The sequence below is a fragment of the Hippocampus comes genome, unplaced genomic scaffold, assembly GCF_001891065.2.
Source record: "Hippocampus comes isolate QL1 unplaced genomic scaffold, H_comes_QL1_v1.1 scaffold82, whole genome shotgun sequence".
Classification (NCBI taxonomy): domain Eukaryota; kingdom Metazoa; phylum Chordata; class Actinopteri; order Syngnathiformes; family Syngnathidae; genus Hippocampus; species Hippocampus comes.
In genome coordinates, this window is record NW_017805135.1 from 5,203,452 (window position 1) to 5,221,302 (window position 17,851).

Below are 17,851 nucleotides of genomic sequence, written 5' to 3' on the forward strand. Positions count from 1 at the left end.
TCATTTTATTTGATTAAACGGAGGCAGCAGAGATGCGAGATGTCAAATTGTGACCGGCATGAGGGCTGTTCAAATTGCAATTTTAATTGAAGCGCATATTTTATTTGCTCCACGCCTGGATTTAACACCTGTTGTGAATTTTGTCGTTCAGTGCCTTGTTAGAAATTCAGCAGTTGTACATGTACATTAAAAAAAAAAAAAGAGCTAAAATTAAATTCCGCTGTCATATCACTCCAAATCTCAACATCCTTACCTTTTTGTGACATGTATAATTTGCATTTCGCTGTCATTGCGCTTATAGTCACATTTACCAAGTTTTTCATTCAATGCACAAATGCTGTTAATTTTGAAGGGCAAATGCAAACGCAAAAAAAAAATATATATATATATATATACACACACACACACACAAATATTAGCATCTTTATTATTCACCCTCTGCTTGTCTGGGTCCACATATCTGATGCCGAAGTAGTCTTTCTCCAGCAGGTTAAGGTGGTGACAGATGAGGTCAAACAGGTACTGCCCCTTCGCATCCCTCTACGAGAGAGAGAGAGAGAGAGAGAGAGAGAGAGAGAGAGAGAGAGCAACACACACAATTTCTTCTATGTAGACACTGGCTATTAAAGGCAACATTATATGGAGAATTTAGTTTTGAATGGCTTGTATGTAAATCAGTGGTTCTTAACCTGGGTTCGATCGAACCATAAGGGTTCGGTGAATCGGTCTCAGGGGTTCGATGGAGCCTCTGCCAGGGAGGTTAAGACACACCCGACTCAACATGTCAATTAGTTATGACACACTCGTTTGGCCATCACTGCCTGCAGATGATCACATGACATTGCTTGTCCAATCAGTGCTGCGGGAAATTTAGTTCGCTCAATAGTCACCGTGTGACTGTCGTGATAGTATGTCGTTCAATTTAAAAAAAGTATACTTATCCCTTGAATTTTATTGACTTTTTTCTGTTTTTAATAAATCCGTTTTTTAATATCTTGAATTTGTAAACAAAAATATATTTATTTTTCCACTAATGAAGGGTTCTGTGAATGTGCACATTAACCGGTTGGGTTCAGTACCTCTAAGAAGGTTAAGAACCACTGATGTAAATATTTGGGACTCTGAAGGCCCCGCCCACCACCAAGTGTGAAATTAGACAACCAAATAATTTTTTTATCTGGCTGTTTCTCAAAGTGTGCATCTGAGCCATCCCTCAGATTTTTTCCAAATTATGACGTACCGATTTGACATAACTGCCCCAAAACCGTGCTGCTGCGCCCATGAGTGAAAAAAAACATATTCACAAGTCACCTCTCATCAACAGAACTAATAAGAGGACATACACCTGCAACACAATGTTTATAAAACACGTGGACAGGTAATACATTTTGATTTGATTCTGCTCGGTATTTTTTTGGAAAAGGGAGAAAATGGCCACCAGACAATGTTTAAATATTTCACCACTCTCAAGGGAGGATTATGAGGGCGATCAAATATTCATATTGAAGCGGCAGCCATCTGTGATGCCTCGGCTGCAACAAAAAGACGACCAAATAGAGTGAAGGTGCGGATAAAGGTGCCAGGAAAAGGGAAAAGGTTGCACTGGAACCGCATTGCACATGCACATTTATTTATGATTTACGTTATGTTGGAGATATTCACTGTTCAGTTGATAAATAAATGTACTACTTTTGTTTTCATTTCAGGACAGTGTTCTGATTAACGTGCCAAATCTTGTTAAAGTAGACGGTTGTCTGAAATGTTTATTTAATATGTAGAAGTGGTTCAAAGTCATGTAATGTCTTACAAAGACTAAAATACATAGATATCCAGTCAACCTTTGCCTCAATACTTATTGCGAATTTAAATGATTATTTATGGTTCTGCAATCCATCCTTCCCGCTGATTTTGGATCGTGAGATTTGCTGATGTCAACTTGCTAGTGAAGCTTGACGCCATTTCAAAGTTGGATGTCTGTGCTACTTTCAAGGACTATCTCCCACGAGAACTTAATTTAGATTGTGAATTGGATGACAAAGGGCCATTTGGCTTTCGACGTTCCACTCACTTCCCCTCCAACGCGTCTTTCCACTTTTTTTTTCTCTCAAGATGCGCTCTTGTGGAGCAGAGCTTGACTGCAAACTACATCGAAGGACGAAGGCCACTCTGTCAGCGGATCGCTTTGTCATTCTCACAGCATCCTTATTCACGGGGACAGACCTGCTGACTCGCCCAGCAGCAAAAATAGACACGTGCATACATATACACACACACACACACACACACACACACACACACACGCTTACACACACTAAGTTGTAATTGTTCTTGCTGTCAACAAATCTCCTGATCCACAGCATTTCCACTGCATTAAATCTCCTTCAGCATCTGCTGTTTACATTTGACACCACCACACTCTACAGTTCATCATCACTGCTGCTGCATGTTTCCTCCTGAGGGCTACAATTATACTGTGTAGTGTGTGTGTGTGTGTGTGTGTGTGTGTGTGTGTGTGTGTGTGTGTGTGTGAGAGAGAGAGAGAGAGAGAGAAAATCTTTGTTCCCCATGGCTGTAAATAAAACAACATTTATTACCCTATTCGGTTAATTGGCCACGACGACCTACAAAAAAATATGCCTCAAAAGTCATGACAAAAATAGACAGTTTAAATCATGATGTAGGACATCATGTGAGACTTGGCTCTTATCAGAGCGTCCCGATACTACACACCATGGATGCTGGGTCTCGTTTTACAAACAAAAAAACAACAACTTCCAAATAGAATAATTCTAAGTAACCCTCAAAACAGATGGTTCAATCAAGAACGTGCAGTTAGATCCACCAGAGACTTGCGGGTAAAAATATATGAAACCGGAACAATCAGAGGCAGAAAAATGTCTTCAATAAATATAGACCCATTTGGTAGTGGTACTGCGTTTTTATTACAGCCATAAATAAAAAGCCATAAAGAAAAAGATGAAACAAACTAGAATTGTTAGGCCAAATGCTTTGTTGTTGCTTTTTTTGTTTTGTTTTGGGTTTTTTTGCACGTTTGCACCCCAGCGCCATTCTCGCCACCCGGTCAGGTCTCGCACCAGATTAATTATTGAGAGGGGTTCAATAACAGCTTGGGAAACACCACATCAATAAATGATGCTGTCATAGTTTTAAGCTGCGCAAGATGGAAATTGCAGAAACATAGCAAATGATCCTTTCTTAAAGAGGCTCGGCTTCTCGTACTTTTGGCTCCTTGGCAAGATTACTCCCAAGTTCTTTTCACTCTCCTCTTAGTTCTGTACTGTCTGGCGTTGCAGTTCCCTTGTGCCGTTATGTCCCAGAATCACTTTTTACTTGGCTGACAATAAAACGCCATCTCTTCACTTGCTTCCTGCCAACAATTTTTTAAATTTTATTATTATTATTATAATTTATTTTTTGCATTTGTGTGAAGCTGCAATTTCTCCAACCCAATGTAACACACTCACTCCCGTCTTCTTTTAGGAAGCATACACAGCCAGTCTAACACTGGAAATCGCCACATGTATAAATGCCAATTCGACTTGAGCTGTTGTTGTGCCCACCTCACTCGCTCACTCTGTCTTGTTTTCTCTCTCGACCTGCTCATCTCAAACCAATCAGCCGGGGCAGACGCCCCCCCCCCCCCACCCCACAGACGAATGAGTCTCGTTCAAGGTTTGCAAAGTACCATCAGATAACTTGTGCAATGAATTGGTACCATGGAAATAACAGTCACTGACTTAAATTTTGTACTTGTCAGAGATTTTCTCGGACAAAGTTAAAGAAATGACTCGGCACACAGGAAAATTGTCTTGAATATCGGCAGGAGTGGATCTCTGAGAGCGAACGACGGTAGTTGCTCCGATGATCACACACTCGAGCTCCCTTCCCGCCAATTCCGACTTTTATTGTAACATACAAGGAAAACACTGCCCCCGACATTTGCATACCGCACCCCCGGTCCGGCCCTTCGGTAGTGATTGGTTACCTGAGTTTAAGCTTTGAACCACCGGTACATTGGCGCCTTTCTGTCTGGTCTACACTGTATCAACATGTTGCAGACTTTGCGGATGACAAATGTCGCCTGGGCGCGACGGGTGTTCTCAACTCGTCTTTCGTTGTTCAACCGCTGTTCCCAAATTATTCATTCCCCTTTTGTGACCGAGTTTCGCCCTCTCCCCTGTGATCGCCCACCTGCATTGACGTGCTAATTGTGGACTTCAACAGCCCTCCGGCCAGGTGGCCGGCGCCTTTGTGCACAGGCATTTGGGGGTGCTGGATACGCACCCAAACGTTTAGATGTGCCCAAATTAAATGAAACTTTAAACATGATACAATTTTGCTCATAGATTCCTCTAACAGTACTTAAAGTCATTTTGGTTGATTCTTCAATTAAATTAATATGGTGAACTTTTCTATTGATCAAAATTGGGAAAAATAAAATTGTGAGGGTAACCCCAATGCTAACTCTACAACAACCCTGTCATTTCCCCCACTGTCATTCTCAATAAAGGGATCGAAATTAAGACATTGTTATCGGATTCATCGACAAAATAATTGACATATTAATCAAGTATGAAAATAATTGTTAGTTATCTACTCTGGTGTTTCACTTGAACTTTATTGATGACATATAACAGGTCACAATATGAATGACTTCATGAATACTTAGATTTGCTTCGGAAAATGCTCGCTTCCGTAAAAGGAACCTCATTAAGAAATGAGGGTACCCTCAATTGGATCCGCTAATCTGTGCCAAAAATCTGGAACACTCCACCACTTCATGAGAATCCTTCAATAATCAAAGAAGTAGTTGTTTGCATCACTGTCAGTTCTTAACATACAGCTAAAATTTTCAGATTAATTGATGGTTTGGAATTTAGTCACTTGTGTGGAATTGATTTTGGATGACAAATTAATTTGCTCAGTACAACACTGAATAGAGAGAGGTGTTGCGATCATGCGCTGTGGAAAAAGGATGTATGGCCAACACAGTCGAGTGGAATATCTGTTTAAGAATGACATGACACAACCTTTTCATAGAAGGGCCTTGACTTCAGCCCCATTAAAGCAACCTCTGGCAAGCATTTGTACCACAACGGCATTGAGCTGTGACACCACAAACACGGTTTTGCGCTGTGAAAAGTGCCAACAGCCGATACTGTTACCCTGACCGAGCATCTCAGTGGGTCAAACGCATTACTAATCACAGTCCGTAATGGCGCCTGGCGCCCTGCATTTGCATCCTGACGACAAGTATTTTCCGAAGGGCGGTGTGAAGTTTCAGATCCGAAACGTTGCGCTCAGGTTTAAGGTGATCTTTTTTCCATCAGCCGGCGCCAATTGGTATGCGCACTCCCACGGATGTAATCTCACACAATGCTTCCTCCTCGTGATATTTCATTCTCAGTACGCCTTTTCCAAGTGGCTGCATGAATGGTTTTGTAAATGGAATTGCAGAGAAGTTTACTCCCCCCCCAAACGCCCCCCCCCCCCCCCCCTTGATGCGTTGATGACGACGAGGACATGGGAGAGAAGCACACAGTGAAATATGTCAGACCGGACAGGCCGTCATAACAACTTGTTCACTCAATGATAGTCTCATTATCTTCATGTTTCCCCTTAGAGGGCCACATTGTGAAAATCATTAAAGTCATTTTACATTTACATAAGTGCCTATATATATATATATATATAGTTGTACAGGCCCATGACAAATAATTGTTAGTGTTATATAGTTTTTTTGCCATGTCACTGGCCGCTGAAAAATGAATTGAGTGCCGCAAATGGCCCCCGGGCCGTAGTTTGTACACCACTGATCTACAGTATGTTTGTCACACAAAACAATCTACCACAAGCACAAGCATTAATTTAACCCTTTCATGCACCCTGCAACCCGATAACATGATAAGATGTCCACTGTCGTAAGCGTTGTTGTCCCTGAAAGGGTTAGTGTTTGAAAATTGGCTGATGTTCAAATTACCTCAAATAATCTACAATTGAATGTCTTTTTAGCATTCTTAGCAGGAATAGTTTCAAACATTTGAACTATCATCTCGGTTTTCAGTTGTGTCAGTTAGAATTAAGAAAAAAAAGAAAAAAAATCTAACTGACCCTTTTTTCTTTCTATTTTCATAGGAGAAAGTTCAGACACTCCTGACCTAGAATAGTGAGTTGTCACATTATTTTTCTTTGTCAAAATCTTCACTCCAACTAGTTTTGTCACGCTACAATCGCCGACATGGGGATCATCTATTTTTCGTGACAATCCAACACATCTTACTGGATAAAAGTCTCATTTCATCACATCAATATATTCAGGCTGCAGGATCATATTAGTGAAACTCTCCTTGAGCGTGCTCTCAGTTACCGTCTTGTCAAAACAGAGAAATGCTTAAAATCCTCCAAAAAAAAAATCTGTCTTCTGTGGTCTGTAAAGCCTTATTCAACCTCTCATGCATTGTTCTGTCCCACAGGAGAACTAATTCAATTACCAAAGAAAAGCAATTACGGTATTGTTTATGCGAAACATTCTGATGTGATAATCCAGTTTAGCGAATATTTCTAAATATATGTTCACAGTGGTGGCCCAGTGGCACAGTGGTTGGTGCGTCGACCTCACAGTGCAGAGGTACCGGGTTCAATTCCAGCTCCGGCCTCCCTGTGTAGAGTTTGCATGTTCTCCTCGGGGCCCGCGTGGGTTTTCTCCGGGTACTCCGGTTTCCTCCCACATTCCAAAAAACGATGCATGGCAGGCTGATTGAACACTCGTAATTGTCCCTAGGTGTGAGTGTGAGTGTGGATGGTTGTTTGTCTGTGTGCCCTGCGATTGGCTGGCAACCGGTTCAGGGTGTCCCCTGCCTACTGCCCGAAGACGGCCGGGATAGGCTCCAGCACCCTCCACGACCCTTGTGAGGATAAAGCGGATTGGAAAATGGATGGATGGATGGATGTTTCCAGTCCTAACATAAAAGGGAAGTGAAGTTTTTTTGTTTGGTAAATAGTGCCCGTTTGAATACAATAGGCTGCCATGTTTCCAAATCATATCTTTTTTTCAATTAGTTTTTTAATAAACCTCATTAAAAATCAATGACTAAAATGGTGATTTTTTTTTTTTTTTAATTAAATGTAACTACAAAAAAAGTTTCTAACCGGCTGTTGGTTTGAGTACCCAATTCCCTTGACCTAATTAAAGTCAGCAAAGGCCTTCGTGATGGGATGTCTAGAATGGCCCACTGCACACAAACTGCCTTACTTGGATATGAATATGGAACTTTCCGTGAGTCTGATGAGCTGGGCTGATTAGTGAAAGCAAAGTCTCAAGTGCACTCGCGAATATCAAAAGCATGAAATGCAATTTTGAATCTTCGCAGGTGATGTGGGGCTGTCTCGTCCAGTAGCGCCCGAGGCCGAACAGGAGCCAGTGACATGATTAACGTTGCCGCAACATTCAAACAGAGTGGCGGAGACAATTAGTTGCACAGATTCACCGAGCCCCCGGGAGCGCAAACGCAAGTGCTTCTTATTCCTGTCACGCGACAACGGTGCTCACACACAATCCTCGCCGGTGGAAAGATGTATTCTACATCATTTTTTTTTTTCGAAACTTGACCGAGTTTGTATTTTTACATTTATTTTTTTGCATATCTGGCATCACGATGTACCCCTTCGGATCGCAAATTAATTGAAAGTCAATCAAGAGCCTCTCTCCGATGGTCGCGCCGCAGGCAAGTAGTGCACTCCAGTTTGCCTCAATTGAAATTCCGCACACTCTCCAGAATTCTCAGCTATCAGTTAATTGATGATGGTGACCATCCCGAGGACTGATTGTCCGACGATTGAAGACACAAAACATCACGTCGTATAAAATGATTTTAACGACTCTGAAAGTGACTGCTCCCGTTTCAGAAGGATTAATGAGACTAGACTAGACTGTCATGAATGTTTTTATCTGTCGGGCTGTGGTGGTTTTGAAGTGTGACCTAGAAAACGCAACAACGCGTTATGTTGAATTTCCCCGAGGAGAGGAAGGAACTGACAAAGGGAGTCTGTTTCGGCACTTGTGCAAAGTCAGATGAGATTCTAAAGCCGATGACTAATTAATGAGCTGACTCATTTATATATGTGACCGGGGAGAGCGCCGCAATGTCGCATGAGCAAGTAACTTTTGTAACGGCATCGGCTGGAAACTGGAAACTGACATGCTTGGATCATTGGGGACCTAATTGGGAAGCCCTAATTGGCTTGAGATGTGTGATCATGATCCATTTTCCCAGTCGATGAGGGGTGAGGGATGTCGGGACATTGTTGAGAGCAGACAATTTGTATTATATATTAAATATACTTTAAAAAGTATACTTGAGTATAAGTATAAAAAGTGTACTTTGTCATACTAAATTGGAAACAATTCATTTTAAAGGTACAATGATCCCTCGCTGCTTGGCGGTTCACTTCTCGCGGTTTCAGTGCATCGCGGAGTTTTCAAAAGTATTCATCAAAAAAATTTACATAGCGAAAATGCCGCAAAAGGTCCGCGAAAGTCAGCAAAACAACAGCGAGTCACATCGAGCAACATGTACAGTACTACATGTATATTTCATTTTTATATTTACTGTATTTTGTTATTTATACACTAACCTAACCTAACTTATACATCTTATACATGTATAAGTTTTATATACAGTATTAGTATATAGCATTAAGTCATGTTAATTACTCCAAACATTTACTTCTACATGCATGTATACCTGTACGGGGGGGGTACCTACTTCGCGGATTTTCCTCTTTCGCTGGGGGGGTCTCGGTCTCCATTAATTGCGATAAGTGAGGGATCACTATATACTATAAGTGTGTGTCTGTATACTTTTCAGTCCAAGCTAAGTATACATAAGCATACTTCTGTGAAGTTTATAAAATTAAAAAAGTACACTTAAAGTATACTGCCTCAGAATTGGTATCATAAAAGTTTATGAATAGTATACTGGAATAAATTACTTTTTGCTAAAGGAAAGCCAGAAAAACGAGTGTCACGCCAGGGGGTCAAGGGGTAGCTCGCCAGCAAGCTCCTTCACTGAAACGACATTGACCTTATCAACGCGTCCCGCTTTTCCGAAGACGAAACTTGCCCACCACAAATTTCTGCGCACACATCGAGGTCTTTACGATTTTACTCTCCCTTCTGACGTCAATGCAAAAAGCCATAGAACAGCAACTGGCTCGTGTTCTGCAGGCCAACCAGAACATTCCCCGCTTATGTTTAGGGCAGGGGCCGATCACCATCCGGGTACGCCTCTGAAGAGGCACTTGCATATGAGTTATATTTTTTCATACATTCCAGATGGCCTTTATCGGACTTCATAAAAACTGAAACATCCTCGCCAAATATTTGATAGCTACAGTATTAGATTCATGGCGTTTAATTCCAGCTAAGTGCATGACACCACATCTACTTTCCATCAGTCCATACACACCTTTCCCCACACATCTTCTCTTCCTCCTTCCATCATCTCAATGCGACCATCATCCAGCATGGGCATTATAGCTCGTCATCGGCGAAGGCACTCAGGAATCAGAGTGATGTTCAGCCAGGCAGCAAGGTCACCGTGACCTCTAGTGAAGCGGAAAGTGCACAAGACTTTGCGGGAGGAGACGCTCCTCGCATCTGGGTCAGTCAGGGGGTCCATTTTAGAAACGGTTAAAACATCATGCGCATTGAATCCTTTCATGCACAAATAATGATAACCTGTAACCTGATAACCTGATAGGCCGCTGTCCCTGAAAGGGTTAAGCAAGCTAGGTGAGTTGTTTTTGGGAGACCACCCTTCACGAGTGCCCCTTCTTACTCTCCAAAGGACCATTAACCCCAATTTAAAAAGTGCCAAATGCTTTAAGAACCCGCCATCCCAGAGGCGACCGCTAAACTGGGCCACGAGAAACCGACAAGGGACGTTCGCCGCTCCGTCTTATAAGAGTTCAGAGTGAGGTGATTAGCATGCGAGCAGGCACGCGCGCGCGTGCCGGCGCGTGTGTCCTTGTGGCTGCCGCAGAGCTTGAGCAAACAGCAGCCTGACGACAGCAGCTGGAGAGTAGTGATGCAATAATCTTGTTACCATGGAGACCTGAGGTTCCCCCCAAAAAAAAGAAAAAAAATCCAAGGGCAGTGGAAAGTCACTGTGCTTGGCTGGCTGGCTGGGACAGCGTGCTGAGATGAGACGCAGCCATTGGCATCAAAATGCTCGACAAGCTGCTTTTCCACCGCACCGTCACATGCCAAATGTATTTTTCATATCGTAAATTACATGCACAGTACAAAACTAAACAGATTGCAGTCAGACGTTTGGAAAGAGCATTGAATGCCTTGCATATATTACGTATTATTCGTGTTTGTTTGCTCATTTATGTGTCCTATTACCTCAAGTGTTGGGTGACTTTGATCTGGTTCCGCTAAGCAGCTCGCCCAGCATGAACTCACAAAATTGCACTAAAATACGCCTTTAAATCGGATTTCCATCAAAAATTTTCCTGTCCCTTTGCAAGCTTTAAACACTGTACAATGTAAGCACCGAAAATTCGATACAATGGAACTTTCAATGTCAAATTCCCGAAACACTGCGCCAACTTGGAAACTGAAATGTTTGTAAAAAAATCTTCCTCAGCTGTTGCTCCAAAATTCACAGGGGCGGGATTTGCAAATGTTGAGAAAAGAAAAATTATGCAAAACGTTTCGCGAGACTGAAGCAAATCTCATGGGGCACCAACAAATCTTGTGAAAACTCAACAAATCTTTTTTGCGGTAGTTCAGCGAATCTCCAACAAACCTTTTGATTGAAATGTGAACAACAGCAAATCTTATAAAAAACATGAACAAGTCTCACAATCGTTTAGCAAGTCTATGTGAGCTTCTCGTAACTCTCATAAGATCTCCAATGCAAAAAAAAAACCAAACATCTTCTGCCACTACAACAAACCTCTTGAAACGGTTTTGAAACGTTTTGAATCTTTGCAAAAATATAGCAAACCTCGCAAAGTTGCAGCATTTCTTGACCGACTTCTGCTGCATGTTTGTCATACTTTCGTGAAGGTGACAACACAATTTTTTACTGTTTTTATTTTTATTTTTTACTATAGAGTGGTTAATTGATTTTTAATACCGTATAACGATTGTGGATGTCGAAATGTTACGTCAAATTCTTGCTCGAGTAGTCAATAAAAGTTTTTCTGATGACTGGAACATATTTCAACGAGTATTATTTCCCTATTTCATCGATTGTTTCACCCTCCATTCTATTTTTTTCCCCAAACTTCATTTCCTAGCCAGTTTGCTCATCCCGCCACCCTCCGTGTATAGATAAGCGCGTCTTTGACAGATCTAATTGAAATCCATCTCAATGAAATTTCCAAATCTCCCGGCTTCACTGCCTTCTGCGCAGTGTGCTGGTTAAGGTGAAGAATCTCCAGCAGCTTTTTGATGTCGATTTCCTGCAAGTATATCGGTCATTAGCATGCAGTGCACCTCTGAAGTGTCTTGGAAAAAAAATCAAATAAAATAGACAAGAGGAACAAAGAGCTCCCGCTGGAAAGCTCTTCTTCCTCCTGTTCATTTACAGACACCTCACATAGAAAAACGTGCACATGTATGACATCCGCGAATGAAACGATGACGACCACGGTTGGCCACTACTGGAAAGACGATGGGTGGTTTATCGAGGAAGACTGCTTAATATTCCATGCACATGTAGTTGCTCCACTATAGCAAGAGTTTAAAAATAGACGGCGGTGCACTGAGCTAATGGGACTGAGGTTCGGGAGGGAGAGGGGTTGGGGGGGTGGATTGGACTGGAAAGTGAGCCGAATGGGTTTGACCTTGGATAGTTAAAACCGTGACGTGGAAAAATGTGGTGTCTATAAGTCATCACTAAATCGTAATTAAAGAAAACCTGGCTGGAAACTGCCAAGAATGCAGAACAAAGAGATTCAAATCTCATGAGACTTGGGAGAATTTGGGGATGGGGGCGGGGATTTTTTGTTTGTTTTGAATTTTTTGTTTGAGCTCATTTTACTGCAAAACCAGATTGTCGTGGTTTTGCGTGGTAGACCCAAGTGCAAGGAAGCAGAAAGGCAGGATAAGAGGATTCTCAACTAATCATTTACTTTCCAAAATCCCCCAAAATGGAAAACAAAAAGCATGGAAATATCCATCCATCCATCCATTTTCCGATCCGCTTTATCCTCACAAGGGTCGCGGGGTGTGCTGGAGCCTATCCCAGCTGTCTTTGGGCAGTAGGCTGGGGACACCCTGAACCAGTTGCCAGCCAATCACAGGGCACACAGGGACGAACAACCATCCACGCTCACACTCACACCTAGGGACAATTTCGAGTGTTCACTTAGCTTGCTATGCATGTTTTTGAAATGTGGGAGGAAACCGGAGTACCCGGAGAAAATCAACGCAGGCCCGGGTGAACATGCAAACTCCACACAGGAAGGCCGCAGCTGGAATTGAACCCGGTACCTCTGCACTGCGAGGTCGGCGCGCTAACCACTGGACCACCGCGCCGCCCCTAATGAGAACATTTTTATTTTATTTTTTATGTTTCCCATCCTGCAACGCACCTGATTCAAACAATCAGCTCATCAGCAAGCTCTGAGAAGCCTGATAACGATCCGTTGTTTGTCTTTTATATATATATTGATAGTGAGTTACTGTTTATACTTCATATAGTGGCAAAACACACGTCTTGGAGGAAATTAAGCATCAACTGACCTCCATAATACAGCAGCTGCAATGTAGCCGTAATCAAGAAGCGTGGCAACAACTGCTGAATCGCAATTTTGTGTTTTTACAAACACACACACACACACACATACACACACACACACACACACACACACACGCACACGCACACACTTCATATAGAGTACGGCACTGCACTTGTGTGTCTCCGGGTGACATCATTAGTGCATTTGCATTTTGTCACATTCGCAGCTTAATTAGCACTTTTACGGCATAATGTTCCTTTTTCTCCTAATTTCCACTGTGTCCGCACACGCACACACACGCACGCACACACACACACACACACACACACACACACGCACACATACGCACACAGTTCAGAATAGATCCTGCATTCATCTTGTGGGATTTCCCGAATGGGGACTTAATTTTTTGATTCCAACACCACAAGAGTAATGAACAGTACATCATAAAAACACGAAGAAGATGGTTACAATATCTCAGTAAGCAGTACAATACAATCACAATCCTGATTTATATAGCGCTTTCACAACAGCTGCAACGGTAACAAAGCGCTTAACAAAACAGTTAACGTAAAGTTGAATAATAAACACAACAGTAGTAGTCATATATGTCTTTCTTCACAGAGGATAGAGAATATATGCCTGAGAGTGTCGCTATATTATCTGTCTACATCTGTTGCTTACTATTTCTGTTCAACTCTACATTGCTTAAAGAGTGTTAGAGGAATCTATGTTACAACAGTGCCATATTGATACCATTCGTTAACCCGTCCGTGGCATTTTGCTGTTCTCAAGGCATGCATTCCAGGGTCAAACGGTCATCATCAGAAACCTTTGAATACCTCAACATTGCTGATATTAATCTACAAAAACAAAGAAACTGTCAATTTTGATGATAAAGACAAAATGTGATGCATCAATAAGAGCATTGCAAGAGCAGTTCGCACACATAGTCCCCCCGCCCCCAAATATGCATGACCTATGTCACATTTCACATGTTGAAATTCACTATGTGTATCCTCTGCTTAAAACGATGCATCAAGGAGCAGTAATAAACTTCGACACAAATCCTGCGACAAGCAAACGACATCATGACTCTGTTGAATCGAATGCCCCGGCATCCCCGTGAGATTTGGTTTGGACACCAGTCCTTGCCTGACTCTGGATGATTTTAGAAGCAAGTTTATGCTAAATTTAGGCATTATCATTAATTTAGTGCCGAGGTGACGGCAGCCTGAGCAAAAGAAGCAGACTCTTGCATGTGTGAACCAAAAAAAAAAATCTTATAACAAAAGCAGGTGGATGTTGAAATCAACAATTCAACCAGGACACTTCTAGAAACCTGCAGAATTGACATTTTAAAGGCATTTTTTACCATGTCTCCAATTTGTACTTGACGGTAGTAGCAACTAAAAGATATCAACCTTCCTACCAGGTCCGATGCAGATCTGATACATTGCCAGTGACTGAGTCACTCTCTTAAAACCGATGCACAGTTTTTTTTTCTGCATTCATGTTATTCTTGCATCAATTTGGTTTTTTGTGGAGAGAATAATAATTTAGAGCATCTGCCATTCCAGGAACAGTATACAAACTCCCACACTGGTGAAAAAAAAGCTGAGCTGGCCTTTGTAAAATGGGAACTTTAGTTTGCAATTTTTCACATCCAGTAAGCATTAAGGGAAGAGCTGTCGGTGCCCTACAAATCATCATGCCATATTTTGGCGGGGGGCATGTGGGGTCAAAATGTATTTGTTAGACGTTTTTATCAAAAATGTATGATGACTGAAACTGCATTTTAAAACCTAATTATGGAAAAATACTGAGAAATATCAATAACTGAGGTACACTGAATGGAACAAATAACTCGTGTGGCGCACCCAAAATATCACCATGGAAGGGCACTACAATGTGGAGTGACCACATGTTAAAATTTACGCTTATCATAACTAAAGAACTTGTCAAAGTTTAATATCTTAGTCATGGTTGCTGCTGTTCTGTTGAGCAACGCAGTTCAAATTGTCGTGTCTGTTTGTTTTGTTTTCAGCCCCCCGCTGGAGTGAAGGGCGTTTCCCTCCAGCAGGCTCACCTGTTCCGCATTTAGCAATCAAGCCTGCCATGTATTTAAGGACTGCCAAGGTGCCTCGTCTCTCGACGGATTATTAACCTTGCTATGTTGTTTTCTAGACATTTCCATGGTTGCTCTCGTAATTCATAGATTGTTGTTCATATTTTTCTTTTTTGCTTTTGATCTTGGGCTTCACATTATTGGCTTCTTGACATTTTGTTTGTTGATTCTTGGTGTTCCCTAGCACCTTGCTTTTATACTGAGAAATATTAATATCTGAGGTACAGTACATTGAATGGAACAAATAACTCGTATAGCGAACCCAAAATATCACCATGAAAGGGCACTACAATGTGGAGTGGCTACATGTTAAAATATACGCTTATCATAACTAAAGTCAAAGTTTAATATCGTAGTCATCTGCTTGGGACTCTGTTCTGTTGAGCAACACAGTTCAAATTGTCGTGTCTGTTTGTTTTGTTTTCAGCCCCAGCTGGAATGAAGGGCGTTTCCCTCCAGCAGGCTCACCTGTTCCGCATTTAGCAATCAAGCCTGCCATGTATTTAAGGACTGCCAAGGTGCCTCATCTCTCGACGGATTATTAACCTTGCTATGTTGTTTTCTAGACATTTCCATGGTTGCTCTCGTAATTCATAGATTGTTGTTCATATTTTTCTTTTTTGCTTTTGATCTTGGGCTTCACATTATTGGCTTCTTGACATTTTGTTTCTTGATTCTTGGTGTTCCCTAGCACCTTGCTTTTTTTTTTTTTTTGCAAGCGTTTTTGTTTATGCGTTGTTTCTCCTGGCTCCTTGTGACCAGCGTTTTCTGTTTTTACTTTGTCGGTGCGTTTTTCTGGAAATCGATATTTTTCTTATCGCACTTACCTGGAATCCAAAAACATTTTTCAGTTCGGTCCAGAACCTGACACAAATCAACTCAGCGGTTAACTGTTGTGAGATTATTCCAATGACCAGATGTTTTTCGAAGTGTGGGCTTGCTCCAGTGGAATGCAAAATGATCACTGCCTACTGTCAAAGTACAGTTCAGTTGTATTTAAATTTTTATTTCAATACATTTGCATCTAACCTTCCATTACTGTTGGTTTCTGAAATGCTTATTTACATTCATTTAGGTCTTTTTTTTTTATGCGCGATAAACTTCATTATGTCAAAAGAGTTTTTTTTTCATTTTGCTCAATTCAAGCACAGCATTCATGTTGAAACTGTGCAATGTCACACAATGTACTTTTTGGCTGTGCCCTAGACTTACTCTGCTATTGTATTTTATTGATGATCATTATGATGGTGCTTGGAGTGCCAAGTATCTTTTAGGTGTAAAAGGTTTGATTCCCCCTATTTTATGCCATTCATAACATTGCTTTTGTAGGAGAAATTGATGCGTTTGATGCCCACTTGTGATATTTTGGCGTTTCACCACCGATGCGGTTCCATCCGGTAAGCTTGAGCCTGTCATTATTCCCCAATGATGAAAATCTGGCATGTGAGAACTAATTGGGCCAGAGTGAGCACATTCTGGGCCGCATCTCCAAGGTGAGCAGCAGACGTCGGATTTAATCAGAACGGCAAAAACATAACGCTGCTATCAAGTATTGATAAATGACAAGATGACTATGTTATGAAATGTGAATAAATAAATGCCTTTGCAAACAACTTCACCGGTTTGGTAATGTTATGTAGCCCACTGTGCAAAATTATTCCTTTTCCCGTGATTTCCCATGATGGAAATAACTCAATGTGTGCAGAGAAATTAAATATCTCCCCTGCTGTGCTGTTTTCGTTAAAGTGTTAAATCGGCTCATTTTAATTTCCAAACTTTGGATCTTGAGTGGGTGAAGAAGCCTCTGAGTGGTAGTTTTATTTCAAATGGTTCTTTTTAAATATTGTATTATTGTATCCCAAAAGGAGCTCTTACAATCAGGAATTCTAGAAATACTTTGAAAATATACACTGTATTGGAGTATTACCCCTGAGATAATCTTTGGGGAGCTTTAAACCCGGAAATGAGATCTCTGAAACTGCTCTACTTACGACTACTTTACGGTCCTGCCAAAATGGAACACATTATTTCCATTTCCATTATTTTCTATTGGGAGAGGGTGAGTATTTTCTTTTTGCATGAAATTTAATGGAAAACAATAATTTCCCTCACACTTGTTGATCAACTGTGGACTGAGGATGAAAATAACTCAAGGTGACTTCAATTCAGCTTTACAAAGAATCCCCAGCGTAAAAGCACTTGAAGTTGTTTCTGGTTGAAAGGGCTTTGCTCTGCCTTTGCTATCGTGATAGACGTTCGGGGAAAAAAAAACAAGCGTTGTGCTCGCCACAGTCGGCGTGCTGTCATCGTCTTTAATTCAGCAGAGAAGCGGAATCCCAAAGTCTGCGAGGAGGCTCCAATCGCAGCCACGACGAGCCGCACTTTAAGTCACGTGACTTTCGATACACGGCGGATAATAAACTCTTCTCCTCACCGCTCTGCATCTTTAACACTTAGGAAACACACGTCTCGTCTTCACTCTGGCCTGCCACATCATTTTATGTGGCCCGCGAAAGCAAATCAAGCATGCCAAGTTCCAGGATGCTTGCTAAAGTCTGAACCAAATTTTCAAATTGCCCTATGTAATCCACAATTACAGTCATTATTCTTGACTTCTGAGTTTAAAACAAGTTATTCATCAATTTATTGTGCGCTGTGTATGTAATATGTGGAGGGGATTAAACATTTATCTGGTTTCCCAAAATTCATAACGGCCCTCCAAGGGAAACCGTAACTACAATGTGGCCCGCGACAAAAAATGAGTTTGACACCCCTGGTCTAACCCTTCGTTTGGCAGTTCCTGTGTTTACATTAGTCATAAAACACAATATTCTCTGAGCCTTGAAAGGCAGAATGCTCTAAATTGGCTGGCACTCAAGAGGTTCCTATTTTGAAAGAGTTAATAATGGTACTAAGGATTAACGCATCAGGGAAGGAAAGATAAAT

General features: G+C 41.5%; 1 protein-coding gene and 1 long non-coding RNA gene across 2 annotated transcripts in view; one reads left to right on the top strand and one right to left on the bottom strand.

Annotated features, from left to right (window-relative positions):
* LOC109514030 (FERM domain-containing protein 5-like) overlaps positions 1 to 17,851 on the bottom strand; it is a 31,627-nt gene that overhangs the window by 12,274 nt on the left and 1,502 nt on the right. The window contains exon 2 of the mRNA XM_019866818.1: positions 436 to 540. Coding sequence (XP_019722377.1) covers positions 436 to 540 — 105 coding nt within the window. The remainder of the gene's footprint in view (positions 1 to 435; positions 541 to 17,851) is intronic.
* Positions 7,178 to 8,513, top strand: LOC109514031 (uncharacterized). Its single transcript, XR_002167918.1, has 2 exons — positions 7,178 to 7,297; positions 7,392 to 8,513. It is a non-coding gene; the product is annotated as an uncharacterized LOC109514031 (long non-coding RNA).